At 35.7% G+C, this 14,810-nt stretch overlaps 1 protein-coding gene across 1 annotated transcript; it reads left to right on the top strand.

The window, feature by feature from the left end:
• Positions 1-8,501: 8,501 nt before the first annotated feature.
• On the top strand, positions 8,502-12,314 carry LOC126751418 (uncharacterized). Its single transcript, XM_050461665.1, has 5 exons — positions 8,502-8,574; positions 9,004-9,071; positions 9,138-9,223; positions 11,890-12,016; positions 12,083-12,314. The coding sequence occupies exons 1-5, from the start codon at positions 8,502-8,504 to the stop codon at positions 12,254-12,256; spliced, it is 528 nt and encodes a 175-aa protein (XP_050317622.1). The 3' UTR covers positions 12,257-12,314.
• The last annotated feature ends 2,496 nt before the right edge of the window (positions 12,315-14,810 follow it).

Genomic DNA, 14,810 nt, shown 5'->3' with positions numbered 1-14,810 from the left:
AAACTTTGCCAAAGGAACCATACCTCTGAAACGAGTTCTGATGTCCCCCAATTTAGGTCGAACTTTTGGGTAGGGTCAAATTTTGAAATAAAATTGAAATTACCATTTCATTCTTATTACCTCTGAAAGTGAGGAGAACTAAAGCAATAACCACTACGGTATTTCAAAAAAAATAATAAGTGAAGTGACCATTCCAAATCAAAAAGTTTACAATGAATCCACCATCCTCTACACCGCAAGATGAAGCAACTACATCAACAACTATCGAAAACCCAATGAGTCATATACCCAAGCACGATGTTACTGTTTTTGGTGTGTCTACTGATTTGACTGATCTTCATTTACCAACCCATCTGGATATCTTGAGATATTATTTTTACTTAAGCAAAAGTGCTAAAACAGAACAAAAAAAGTTTTCCCATAAATCATTCACTATTCAAGTACAAGATAACCCTTTCGCGGACACGTCGGCATAATCCGACACAACGAATGTCTTAAATTGGACACGTCGGTATATGCCTACATAGAAAAAAAATCGTATATAAACACGTCGGACATAGGGGACGTCTACTGCATTGGTTTTATATGTAGTAGCTTATTGTGTGCCACTGCAGAAGCAATCAGATTTACATAAGTTAGTGTCCCAATTCGATTTGTTTTTTTTTTTTTTTCTTAACTATAAGGGAAATTTTCGTGAGTGGGACAAAAACATCACGTCGGTTATAGCCGACGTACTTATTTGTATTTTTGCACAGTTGCAAAAAGAGTGTCATTGCGTGAGGACGTAATATTTTTGGTAAGTTTTATTTTTTTACTTTCCCTGTTTTTCCTGTGTTATTTTTGCTTTGACGCTGAAAAAATTAACTTATAGAAATGGATCACGAAAAACAACAAGAACATTTACAAAAAATGTTTGATGAGTGCTGTACCGACGATTCGTCAGAAGAGGACCCGTATCAAACCGACGGCGATGGCGATTCGGACGTTGATAGTGATGAGGAAAGTGCATGCATTGCAAGCGATGGTGAAGCCAATGACTCCGGATCGGACGATGTAGAAGCGGATGAAAATATTGATTCCGAAACGGACGATGTAGAAGCAGATGAAAATATTGATTCCGAAACGGACGATGTAGAAGCGGATGAAAATGACAAGGATTGGCATGACACGGTTAGCGATATACCAAATTTTAGTTTCGATTCTACTTCGTCTGGTATAAAAATCGAAATAAGTGGCACATCGTCTCCAATTGATCTCTTCAATAAAGTATTTAATAACAACATCATGGAGCTACTTATTAGCTGTACAAATGAATACGGACTTAAATTAAGTAACCAGCAGAGAGGTAGCAGATTCAAAAGGATGATGAAATTTTCACCCGTTGATCGTCCTGAAATGTTAAAATTTTTAGGTTTGTGTCTACTTCAAGAGCAAATTAAAGTACCAAAGATTCGTCAGTTATTTTCGAAATCTGCACTATACTATCACCCGGCATTCTCTGCGACAATATCCGGCAGAAGGTTCGAACAAATCTTGAGATGTCTTACTGCTAATCATGTGCGAGGCGAGTCACATATGGCAAAAATATTTAATTTCGTAAAATTGATAAATCAGAGTTTTCAAGCTGCTTTGTGGCCGTCTGAGCAAATTGTCCTAGATGAATCGTTGTTACTCCATAAAGGTAGACTCGTTTTTCGTCAATACATTAAATCGAAAAGGGCACGATTTGGAATACAATTCTTTCAACTATGCGACTCATCCAGCTATGTTTTAAATATTGAAACTTATAAAGGTAAACAACCAGATCCAACGAAAGTTCAAAAATCGACGCAATTGTTAATCGACTTGTTACTCCATACTTTGGGAAGGGTCATCACCTATTTTCGGACAGCTATTATAACAGTATAAATTTATCTCATGATTTATTGCTGCACAAAACTCACACTACTGGAACGTTAAGAAGTAATCGAAAAGGTAATCCAATTGAAGCGACAGAAAAGAAATTAAAAGCAGGTCAGTATATTTGGAAAAGACAAGGAAAGGTGTATGTATCAAAATGGTACGACAAAAGAGATGTCCTATGTATCACCGGCTATGTATACCGGCTACAGTCCACAGATGGTTATAACAAAGAACCGATTTGGGGTAGGAAAGTCAAAACCACTTGAAATTGTGAGATATAATGAATTTATGGGTGGCGTTGATCGCACTGATCAAATGAATTCTTATTATTCAAGTCCTGGTAAGACGATTCGGTGGTATAAAATGGTTATATTCCGAATGCTAGATTTGGCAGTACACAATTCATTTTTGTTGTACAAAAAAAGATTTCCGGCAAAATCAAAAATGGAATTTTTAACTTTTTTGATAATTGATATATGCTATGATAGATTTGCCGAAATCAAAATTTCATCCAGAAAAACCTAGTCGCAAACGTAGATTGACAGTTCCAATTCAAATTGATCATTTTTTGGAAAACATACCCCGCAAAGGTACAAAAAAATAATATATTCGATGTCGTCAATGTTCTAAGAATGGCGTTCGTAAGGAAACCAGTGTGTGAAGTTAACCCTGGACTATGTATTGGCGAGTGTTTTACTGATTGGCAACAACAGCAATCGTCAAATCTAGATTAACTTTTTTAGGTTCCCTTTTTTTATTCTTATATATTAGTTTTTAGTTTAAAAGTATTTGGAGATATATGCATAACCTGCTTATTTTATAAACATAAATTTTATATAAGTATGTACACAAAAACCAAATGAATGGACTGTGAATCGAAAATTTTTATTTTTCTAAAATAAATGAACATTTATTCTATGAAACTGAATATTCTTTCATATTATTTGTTGTATTTTAGCCTAATTACACAGAAAGAAAAATACACTTTTATTGTCAGATAATGACTACGTGTCCCACAGTAACATCATATTGCATGAAATAGGACATGTCGGCTCTGTCCGACGTCGAGCATATCCGACGTGTCCCTATAACAAATCAAAGTCCCTAACTAGGACACGTCGGTGTATGTCGGCATAGTATATTTTTTTTGTTTTGAGTAAAAATTAAATATTCAATGAACCACAAACCCAAAACTGAAATCGGAATTCAATTATCGGCTTTATAAGCCAAATAAATGCATGTGTCATTCTGATGACATTTACTAAAGGGATAAGTTGATTGGAATTTGGGAAAAACTTGGTATGGAAATAATGCTGAAAAGAAGTGTATGTAATAAATTGAATAAATTGCTTGACAAGTATCAAGAGCAAATCAAGAGAAGAAACAACACCCAACAACGTACGGAGTATCTAAAATCTCTGGAAACAATTTTTTACATTGGAACACGTAAATGCGATTTGAAGGCAGCTCCATGTGCATGCGGCTGGGTTCCCGAACGCCTCAAAGAGTTCATGCACGATCAAGATAATCAGAGAGGACTAACAATGAATGCATTTATGATGGAAACTGAAGAGCAAGGAGCAACGTCTATGTCATCAATGCCAACATACCAAGATCCCGATGATTCAACATACGCACCGCCACCGGTTCAAGAAGATATGGATAGAAGCACAAGTTCACAATACACAGAGAGATACGATTGTTTTAACTTTGCCTTGGTATGTGACAGATTTGGTGTGCCTGACAGAGTAGCATCAGCATTGGGAACCGCTCTTTTGCAAAATTTTAAAATTAAAGATAAGCATGGGAAACCTCTCATCATGGATAAATCGAAAGTTCGCAGTGAAAAAGAGAAATGCAGACAAGAAGTGCTTCGCAAACGGTTAGATGATACCAATTTATTAGCGTTTTCATTCGATGGCAGAAAAGATGATACTTTAACGATAGATAAAATTGATGAGAAGTATCAAACTAGTAAAAGAACCTCATCTTGTTATTTTGAGAGAACCCAATTCTGAATTGATTGGTTACGTAAGACTGGTTTTTTCAACGATAAAAATATATCACTGGATACATTAATTGGAATATGCACTGACGGTGAGCCAACAAACACTGGCCCACTCGGTGGAATTATACGACGATTCGAATTGCTGTTAAAAAGACCATTGCATTGGTTTGTTTGCCTTCTACACTTCAACGAACTTCCGTTTCGGCATTTGTTTGAAGCTTTGGATAAATCAACCAGCACTGGACCAAGATCGGCAACCGGAAAACTGAGCCGTCAAATCGAAACTTGTGAAACTCTTCCGGTAAGTTATTGCTATCACTCATTTATTATAATTGTCAACCATTTTTAATTATTTTATTATTATATATTTTTAGGTGGTGGACGGCTTCCAGAAAATTGAGTTGCAAAATATGCCCCCTGCTCCAGAAAAAAAAAAAATTTCCACCGATTCGAAGTACTTATACGACATGGCCCATGCAATTTCTAGCGGCGTGGTTCCGGTGGATCTGGCTAACATCAAACCAGGGAAAATTGTACATTCTCGGTGGCTCACCAAAGCCGCTAGATTATTGCGATTATATGTGACAACGGAAAATCCAGATGCAAATTTAAGAATTCTGGTTGAATTTATAATTAAATGTTATGTGCCAATGTACTTCAATATCAAGTATTACAGCTCTGTCGTGTAGGGCAGTGCATTATTTTTAAAGTTCATTGGTTGGTCACGATTTCTAGAACCTCGTTTACGCAAAATTGTCAATCAAAAAATATCTTGTTATCAATGTTGTTTGATGATAGGAAAGAAAAGCGCGACTGTGCCATCAAGAAAATTCTACGCTATCGAACCGATGTTGACGAGCCAATGGAACTTAGAGTTTATGAAAAACCAGATATAAACTTTAATTGCACAAGTTATACGGAAATGATCAATTTGAATGATATAAATATAGTATTTGAACCACCATTCACGCGAAGCATTCCTTACGATACATTGAAAGAATATTTAAATCAAGATGATTCACCGTTTAATGATCCAAAAATTCCATCACGCATGCAAGGAACGGAACGACATGTTCAATTGCTAGCTAGCGTTTCCAAACGGGTTATACCGGAAAATGTAGAGGCTGTTATGGCGACGACATTAGAGAGCCGTGCGAAATTGCCCAGACTTGAAGGTAAAAAAGACTTCAAACAATAATTTTTTTTAGTTTCTTTTCTATAACTCACTTTAATTAATTTTTTCATTTACATACAGTGGGTGTATGTTCTGACTAAATAAATTTCTTAAGAGAAAAAATATACATTATTATAAGTAAATAAATAAAAAACATAGCCATTTAGCTGATTTTTTCATGTACAGGCCAAAAATGGTGATTTTTTGAAATGATTGTATGGGGAACCCCCCAGGGGAGTTCCAGGGGGTGTGCCACTGGCATGGGTGGATCGGCCGTCCAAAGTTAGTGGGGGTCGGTCATACATTTGGACTCGATTGAAGCACTCTAAATGGGTCAAAGTGGGATTTTTCAAAATTTGCCCCTACTCAAAAGTTCGACCCAAATTGGGGGACATCAAATTTCGTTTTAGAGGTATGGTTCCTTCGACAAAGTTTCTTACTTTGATCCCAAGACTATGATTTTCATAGAGCAATGGGCGATTTTTAAATCGACCCGCCCTAATATATGTTAATAATTTCTTTTATATGGAGCAAACAAAAGAGCTTAACAAGGAGAAAAACGTAAGCAATGTGAATTGAATGTCGTGTGTGTAATTAAAATTTTTAATACTATAGAAATCATTTGGAGCATTTGGATGCGTATAACAATTGCGTATAACAAACAAATAAGAGAGTAAGTTTTAAATTATTAAAGTTAAATAGTGCGTATTTAATTCAAATAGATGTTATAATTTGTGCATTTTTGTGAAATATGTAATTTGTGCGTTAAATCTACATAAGTATATACATATATACATACATACATGTGTAAATGTGTAAATGTAAAAAATTTAAAATCTAAATTTAAACGAATTGTGCGGTTACAATTATATGTAATTGTGTCGACTTTAGAATACCGTCCCAAGATTTCGGGAATAAAATGGGTATGGTCGGATAGAGGAGGTTCTTCAGATCCATATTGCAATCCTTTAGTTTGTGTTAAATAAATATAACTGAACAATAAGTTTAATATTAAAAAAAATTCACACAAATTAGTGAAGTGTTAATGAACATAAAAATGCGAAATTTACATAAGTGTAAACTTAGTTTTAAATCGAAAAAATACGTTCTTCAAATAGTGGTAATTTTGAGCTTTAAACGCAAACATCTCGAATATTCCCGCGAGTATAACTATATATATTAATGAACTGGAGAACCTCCTCTATAACTAAAAATGTTCATTTGTTTGTCCAAGATATCTGTTCTGCTCCGAAGCATGATTTTAAAAATTAAATTAAAATTAAAATAAAATAGAGGGCGATGTTTTTATAGGCCTTCTTTTTTCTGAGACTTACGATTAATTTCAAAAGCCAGTTGCTTCTGCAGATTTAGGCATACTTGTAGGTAAAGTTTCAGAAAATGAGGTAGTTTCAAGTAGGTTAGATATTAAATGGGAGGATGGAGTCATGTGTAGAAGTTCACGCAAGTGAGGAAAGTTCTCTGATCGCCATTCACTTGGGAGTGGCCAGCAACGATTCTTTTTACACATGGCTCAACCAGCTCACAACTTCCAGTCTTTGACCAAGTATCCTCTGGGTAGCCTAAGAACATCCGTTCGAAGGCGAGCTGAAGTGAGCCGAAACACCCCCTACATAGGGTTGTGCGCTGGGTTTGGGACCCGTCACGTAAAAAATCACCCCCAAGGAAAAGAAACAACAAGCCTCGGAAAAGAAACCCCCTTTTGATGACGACCATGGCAAACGAAATAAGAACAAGAGGAATGTCCGCACCCTTAATTGGGAAGGTGCCGCTGCCCAGCTGGTTGATGTCCTCGCGAAAATAAAGGCTTGCATCACCGCCGTCCAAGAAATGCGATGGACGGGACAAGGACTGAGACGAGTAGGTCTTTGTGACATTTACTATAGTGGCCATATAAAGGAGCGCAAGTTTGGTGTTGGATTCGTGGTGGGAGAGAGACTCCGTCGCCGAGTACTATCATTCACTCCGGTGAATGAACGTCTAGTCACAATCCGCATCAAAGCGATGTTCTTCAACATATCGCTGATTTGCGCCCACGCCGCGACGGAAGAGAAAGACGATGTGACCAAAGATGCCTTCTATGATCGCTTGGAGCGCACCTATGCGAGCTGCCCTCGCCACGATGTCAAAATCGTGCTTGGCGACTTTAACGCCAGGGTGGGCAAAGAAGGTATATTTGACACTACGGTCGGTAAATTCAGCCTCCACGACGAAACATCCCCAAATGGGTTGATGCTGATTGACTTCGCCGGGGCCCGAAATATGGTTGTCTGTGGTACTAGATTCCAGCACAAGAAGACACATCAAGCTACCTGGCAGTCTCCGGATCGAAAAGCCACCAACCAGATCGATCATGTTGTGATAGATGTAAGACACGTCTCCAGTGTTCTGGACGTGCGTACGCTCCGAGGTCCTTTCATCGACTCGGATCACCATCTTGTTCCAGCCAAGATTCGCACCCGCCTCTGTGCAGGTAGGAAGGTTCGACGTTGAGAAGCTGCAATCACAACAGACAGACGAACAATTTTCTACTCGGCTTGCACTCCTGCTCTCTGAGAGCACTCGTCAACAGATCGGTATAAGGGAACTGTGGGACGGCATTTTTACGTACGCTGAAACCGTTTTCGGAAAGTGTCTGAAGTGCCGTGTTTGGCATCCCCGCAAACGATCGACCAATACGGCTGTGTAAGACTGACGTTGAGCAACACGAAAAATCTCCGTCGGGATCGGCTTACAGAAGGTTTCTCTCCGTAGAACCCCAAAGGTGTAAAAATCGATACCAAACGAGGCCTAGTCAACATTATAAGGTTCCATCGAGCGTATTGTGTGAAAGATTAAAGACCACCGTCAACAAACTGATTGGACTTTATCAGTGTGGCTTTAGACCCGGCAAATCAACAACCGACCAGATATTCACCATGCGTCAAATTCAACCACCTCTTCGTCGATTTCAAAGCTGCTTTCGACAGCACGAAAAGGAGCTGCCTTTATGCAGCGATGTCTGAATTTGGCATCCCCGCAAAACTAATACGGCTGTGTAAACTGACGTTGAGCAACACGAAAATCTCCGTCGGGATCGGGAAGGTTCTCTCCGAGCCGTTCGATACCAAACGAGGTTTCAGACAAGGCGACTCCCTATCGTGTGACTTCTTCAATCGGTTGCTGCAGAAAATAATTCGAGCTGCAGAAGTTAATCGAGCAGGTACAAACTTTTATAAGAGTATACAGCTGCTGGCGTATGCCGATGATATTGATACTCGGCTATAATCGCGTAAGCGGTGTCTACGCCAATTAAGAAGAAGAAGATGATATTAAATATGAGTATTTTTCCATACCTATAGATGATAAAATTCTTTTAGTTCCACTCATTCATCACCTTTTTTATTGATTTTTCATAGAATGAATTTCGATGACCTCGTGGAAGGAATGGATTCCGAAGTGGAATGCTCACAACCGTTGAGCCCCCATAGAGGTTGTATTGAACATAAATATTTTTCGTTTTTTAATAATATTTTTTACAGATAAAGTGTTCAAAAAAATAGCTTACATTCTCGTTTGCACTTCTCCAGCAGAACCATCCCATTGTAGTACCGTCACCATCGTCTGGCGGCCATGCAGGTTAATGTATATATCGTCACCTGAAATGCAAAATAACGTAACAACATTTTCGGAAATTTACAGTGGCAAGAATGAAACACGGAATAAAATGGAACATGAGTGAAAAATTTAAAATTGATTAAAACTGGTTTATATCTGAGCACAGAACCTGAAAATGTTGGACATATGTAATATTATGTATACAATTTTGAATTTTTTGATGATACGTTATTTTGCATTTCAGGTGACGCTATATATAAATATATTAGTATTTGCTTAGTAAAAATACATTTATGTTTTTCAGATATAATCCAGAAGCTGGATGCCATTGAGACCCGTCTCACTGCCATTGAAAAGTCCCTAACAGACAAAGTAAGTAACGCAGTATTACATTGCCAAATTAAAACAGAAGCTAACTTTTATATTTTAATTTTCTAGATGCCAGAAAAGGCCGAGTTGCAGGCACAAAGTAAACTATTGCGCGGATGCCGCGTCATAGCTGCAAAGACGCACCATTCAATTAGCCGCATCTAGGGATGCGAACGATGCATCGATGTTTCTGTTTTTGTCAAAAAGTATCGATGTTTGCCATCGATGTTGTGATTCAAAAAACATCGATACATCGATGTTGCCTGGATCGATATTTTATGTCGATGTTTTTTCAAATTTTACTCCACATCTTTGCAGCACTTAATGCGAAAACATCTGCTTCGAAACGCTTTAGGAAACTGGCATGTGTTTTGTTGTAAAATACGGAGAATTCGTTGGTTGAATGTTCACTTGAATAATACTGAGAATTCGCTTATGAATTAATGCGAAATAAGTTTTACAACAAATGGAAAATACATTTTGCGCGACAGTCTATTTCGTGCTATGTGTGTTAGAAGTTGTTTTTGAGCGTTTAATATACATACATATGTAAGTTTTGTTTCGAATTCATCTGTTGTCAATCACAACTTTATTACAGGTGTAGTGAATATAAAATATATGTAAATAGACGTTTAAATATGCACATAATATTTCAGATTTTCAAAATGCTGCCTTCAAAATTAAAAAGCATGGTCTGGAGCTTCTTTATAAGAAATTCAGATGCTTCCGCCACATGCAAACTCTGCCACAAGAAATTAAAAACATCAGGTAACACGTCGAATCTTCGCTGTCACGTTGAGAATGTACATAGAAAGGTACTACTCGATCAAGTTGATAATGCAGAATGCTCCTCTAAAACTACGCCGCACTCGGAACTAAAACCGCGAAAAATTTCTAAAATAATTAACATATCACCAACCGCTGGGACGACAGCGTCAAGTGAGTTATCCGAAAATAGGAATAAGAAGACTGCATGTATTGAATCGTCTCCTAGTACATGTACTCCGTCAGTACTGCAAAATAAATCGGATCAGTTGCCAGCGCTGATCCAACCTAATGTGAAAGACTTTTTTGAGCAGGTCAAAAGTATTTCTTACCAATATGGCCCTAAATCAAGGAAAATTACTAAAGGAATTGTGAAATGTATTATAATGGCCAACAAGTCATTTTCCACCGTAGAAGGAAAAGGTTTTCTGCAGATGATGAAAGAACTGGTTCCGCTTTTTAAAGTTCCAAGTAGAGAAACAATAAAATTACGAGTTGATGAAAAATATGACGCGCTGTCTTCAATTTTCAAAGACTATATTCGTAAGTGCGACAGTTATTGCCTAACGTATGACATATGGACGGAGAAAATGAAAAATCAGTCGTTCCTTGGGGTAACAATTCATTTTTTGGACAATTTACGTTTGTTGAGTGGGACGTTAGGAGTAATACAGCAGCTTATTTAGAAGAAACCATGTTTAAACTTTTCAACGAGTGGAACGTTTCCATAAATAAAGTTTCTGCTTGTGTAACTGATAATGATTCCACCATGATGAAATTAAATAGAAGCTTGTTTGTTAATACCCTGCTTCGCACACACGCTTAATTTGGTTGTAACGCAATCAATAGATAAGTCAACGGAAGTATCAGCTTTGATAACTAAGGTGCGCGACATTGTTAAGTTTATTAAAAGAAGTGTTAATGCCAGTGATAAATTGCGGAAGAAACAAATAGACAGTGGGGTTTCTACATAATACCAAGAAAATGATTTTTGACGTAAGAACGCGTTGGAATTCATATTTTTATATGTTAGAGAGATTTGTCCAGTTAGCCCCTATTTTAAGTGAAGTACTGCTCACTCGCCCAGAAGCACCCTCTATGGTTAATGCCTCCGAGCTGAACAAAATTAAGGAGGTGATTGGATTATTAAAGTGTTTTGAAATTGTGACCAGGGAGATTTCGGCTGATACCTGTTTAACTGAAGCTCTGACGAAAATGTCAGCTCAAGACGCTATTGTAGGGGAGCTAAAGAGTGAACTGCAAAAGAACATGAATAAGAGATTTGACAAACTTGAATTTAATTCAGTTCTGGCGTTGGCTGCTGTATTGGATCCGAGATTCAAATTTCTGCATTTTAAAGATGAACTGGCTAAAAACAAAACAGTTTTGTATTTAAATAATTTCATAAAGGATGCAAATAATGCCGTTAGTACGTCGGAATCTTCGGATGAGTGTGCAACAGAAAACCCGTTTGATAGTTGGAGCCATCATAAACAGTTGGCCCACCAAAATATGAAATGTAAGTTTTCCAATTTATCTGCTATTACAACAACGGAAGTTGAAGTGCAAATGTATCTTGATGATATGAAAAATGTATTTCCTGAATTGTATAAACAAGCTTCCAAATATTTATCCATTGTGGCCACTTCAGTCCCTAGTGAACGACTATTTTCTAAAGCTGGAGCAACGATCACACAGCAAAGAAATCGCCTGACAGGGAAAAGACTTTCGAAATTGTTTTTTTTAAATTCTGTTTTAAATAAATTATTTGTTGTTTGTTCAAAAACTATTTACATATTTTTTTTATTGAGAAAAGGTTTTAATGGGTAGCTAAAATATATATCAATTAAAGGCGTACTACTGTATTTCACCTATTTATGATTCTGAAATAAGCTTTTTATGCTCACTAATAAAATACGTTAAAAAGTTCAAAAATCCATCGTTGTTTCGATACATCGATGTTTCAATTGCCGATGTTTTTGATTTCGATGTTGTTTGAAGAAACATCGATACATCGAACCATCGATGTTTCATTTCACGATGTTTGCATCCCTATCCGCATCACCGGTGACTTGGAGGACGAGCATTACGTGGAGCTCGCTTCGAAACTGCCCATGCCATGGGAAGAGCACGTGCGCTTCGTGGAAGACAAACTTTCACAAAAGGAAAGCACGGATGCTATGGTAAATATTTCGTTTTTAAATATTATGCGATTGTAATATAATTACTGTATTTTTCTGTTTTTACAGATGCGGCTAATATTGAAGTCAAAGGGCGCAAAAGGCAGTGTGGACGGCGTACTGCGTGGTATGTTTTCTGACGATCTAATGTACCACTACAATGTAGAGGGGCGCAAGGAGAAGGAATCCCTACTAAAGCTAAAGTGCGTAGGCTTAGTTTTTGATAGGTTTTTTAACTTATAACGCTTCATTTTAGATATATTTCCTGACAAGGATAAAAACACTATCTGTGGCCTTAAGCCACAATCGTTTCAAGCAAAAAAAGCATAAATTTAAGGCACAATTAATATAAGTTTTCCTATTATTACTTATATATATTAGTTTTAAGTTGTAAATATTAGTTTTAAGTTTTATAAATTAGTTTTCAGTTGTACAAATTAGTTTTAATTTGTAAATAGTATTAGTTTTAAGTTACACATATTAGTTCTAAGTTGTAAGTTGAAGTTTCTAATTTTACTGTTACAAATATGAATTTTTAGAATTATAATTTTTATACTGAAATAAACTTAATTTCTATTATTTTTCTGCCGAATGTAATAATAATAGGCAAATTATTAGTTTAAGTAAATATTTGATTATTTTGATTTTATTATTAAATAAAGCGAAATAATAAAAAACTGAATTTTATTTAAAAGAATTGAATTTGCTAGAAGTAACAAATGAGTAACAAATAATCTTGTTACTGCTTATTCCTTCTAACATGTTTTTATGTTATAGGTAACAAACTGATAACCAAAATAATAACACTAACAGATATTCGGGTAACAAATACTTTTTGTTATCCATAACACATAGGTAAGCTATGCGCTAACAAAAGAATTTGTTACCCGTAACATACTGTGAAGAGATTTGCTAACAAATGTATGTATTCTTTTAGAACAAGGCAGCATGCGATATTTGCCATTGGTTAGAGCGAGATAACATTAAATAGCTATGTGTTACTTTTTTCCCACTCTCTGAACAAAAGTAACAAATATTTTAACGAATGCAAAAGTGAACAAGAACAAGTCGCTTACACGTTTGCTAACAGCTACCCGTCTTGCGGGGTTATACGTCTTCCGTAGTTGTTACACATTAAACTTTTGTTCAACAGATAAGACTTTTAAGGTGCGACATCTACCGGTAAATAGCTGAATAATATTATGCTAAAATTTAATTTGTAACGTCAGAGCAGAGAATGTTAACAAATAAAGAAGACGCAAATGTTAAATAAGATCTTTTTGAGTACTACAAGTTTTTGTTAATTTGTAGTTTCCACAAGAGGGAACATCAAAAAATATAACTTCGAAAAGAAAAATGAGTAACACGGGGAAAAGGGTATAAATAGTCACAACAAGTGTTCTTAAATGAATTATCGATGCGCATGACTATTTTCAATTTCAATGGTATGAAAAAAAATTACTTTACGAAAATGTAAATTATTATGAAGGAACATCGAAAAAGCGCAAGTTCGAAAATGAAATTACACCACTGCACGAACGTACATATGTATGTAAGTTAACGGCAGCCTCCGCATTTAAACTCAAATGTAACAGTATACCAAATTATATCTTTTAAATCCCCATTGCGTTTCTGCATAGTTTGGATTCATGCAGCAACACAATTGAAATTCGCTCTAAGCTAAATTAATAAGAAATCAATATCTTTGTTCTTTGTTTAGAGTCTAGCTTTAATATTAACAATTAAAAATGTACAAATGTATGTAAGTTCTTAAAAAAATAAAGAGCAGATTGAGAATAGATTGGACCAGAACTAGATATTCATAGCGCAACGGCCAATGGGCTAATAATAAAGTCATCTCACATTTGACCCAGAAAATAAAGACTGGATCAGTTGTCAACGTGTAGCAGAATATATTTGTAAGTTGTATTTAAAATTTGCTGTTAGTATATTATATACATTTAGGGAATAGCCCAACTATCAAATAAAAGAAATTATCACATTGCGTCTTCTGTAAGGTCGCTCATGACACTACGTGTTCAAATATCATTGAACATGCTTACTTATCAGCAAAGCCGAAATTTTACTAATATAAATATCTATTTATATATGTATTAATATACAAGTAACATTAAACACAATTATTTGAGTTTAATTTAACACATATTTATTTATTATTAAAATGCTATTCGTAGCTTGACTGTTGACATCAGACTGAATTAAGTTTACCTTATGACAGTGAGTCAAATTCCCGGGAGAGAGCATATAGCGGTAAAATAATACAGCAAATAAATATATTATATGTACATATGTTACTCCTCTCGCCACAAGAAACAGCAATATCCTTATTGCGTTAGTTTGTATGATACAACTGTTGCTTAAATTAAATTACAATAAAGAAAATCTGTACAGTTTCAATTTAAAAACATAAGACATAAACGACAAACTTACAATAAAAAAATTGCTATTTTAACATTATTACTTAATAACTTCATTGTATCTTAAAAACAATAGATATACAACTTTACTTAACGATTTGAGTAGTTCTGTACAACATTGTTAACAATATCATAGAATTGTAAATTTAATAACAATTTATTTATTAGTTTTTGTACAACAAACTAATTAATGTTTTTTGGTAATTTAATTCTCTTGGAATTTATTTGGTTTTTATATTTCCTTACTTTACGATTATTATATTTAATAACAAAATGTTTATTATCGTATTCTGCGTTGACTAGCTCTACTTTTCTAAACGGATTATGTGTTTTTTCCAGACGTTTTCTTGAATTTTCAG

The sequence above is a fragment of the Bactrocera neohumeralis genome, chromosome 2 (assembly GCF_024586455.1).
Source record: "Bactrocera neohumeralis isolate Rockhampton chromosome 2, APGP_CSIRO_Bneo_wtdbg2-racon-allhic-juicebox.fasta_v2, whole genome shotgun sequence".
Classification (NCBI taxonomy): domain Eukaryota; kingdom Metazoa; phylum Arthropoda; class Insecta; order Diptera; family Tephritidae; genus Bactrocera; species Bactrocera neohumeralis.
This window is presented reverse-complemented; position numbering and strand designations above follow the sequence as displayed.

Coding starts and splice junctions, on each gene's coding strand:
- LOC126751418 (XM_050461665.1), top strand. CDS start 8,502: ATGAATTTCGATGACCTCGTGGAAGGAATGGATTCCGAAGTGGAATGC. Junction 8,575..9,003: donor ACCGTTGAGCCCCCATAGAG/GTTGTATTGAAC, acceptor TATGTTTTTCAG/ATATAATCCAGAAGCTGGAT. Junction 9,224..11,889: donor AAGACGCACCATTCAATTAG/CCGCATCTAGGG, acceptor TTGCATCCCTAT/CCGCATCACCGGTGACTTGG.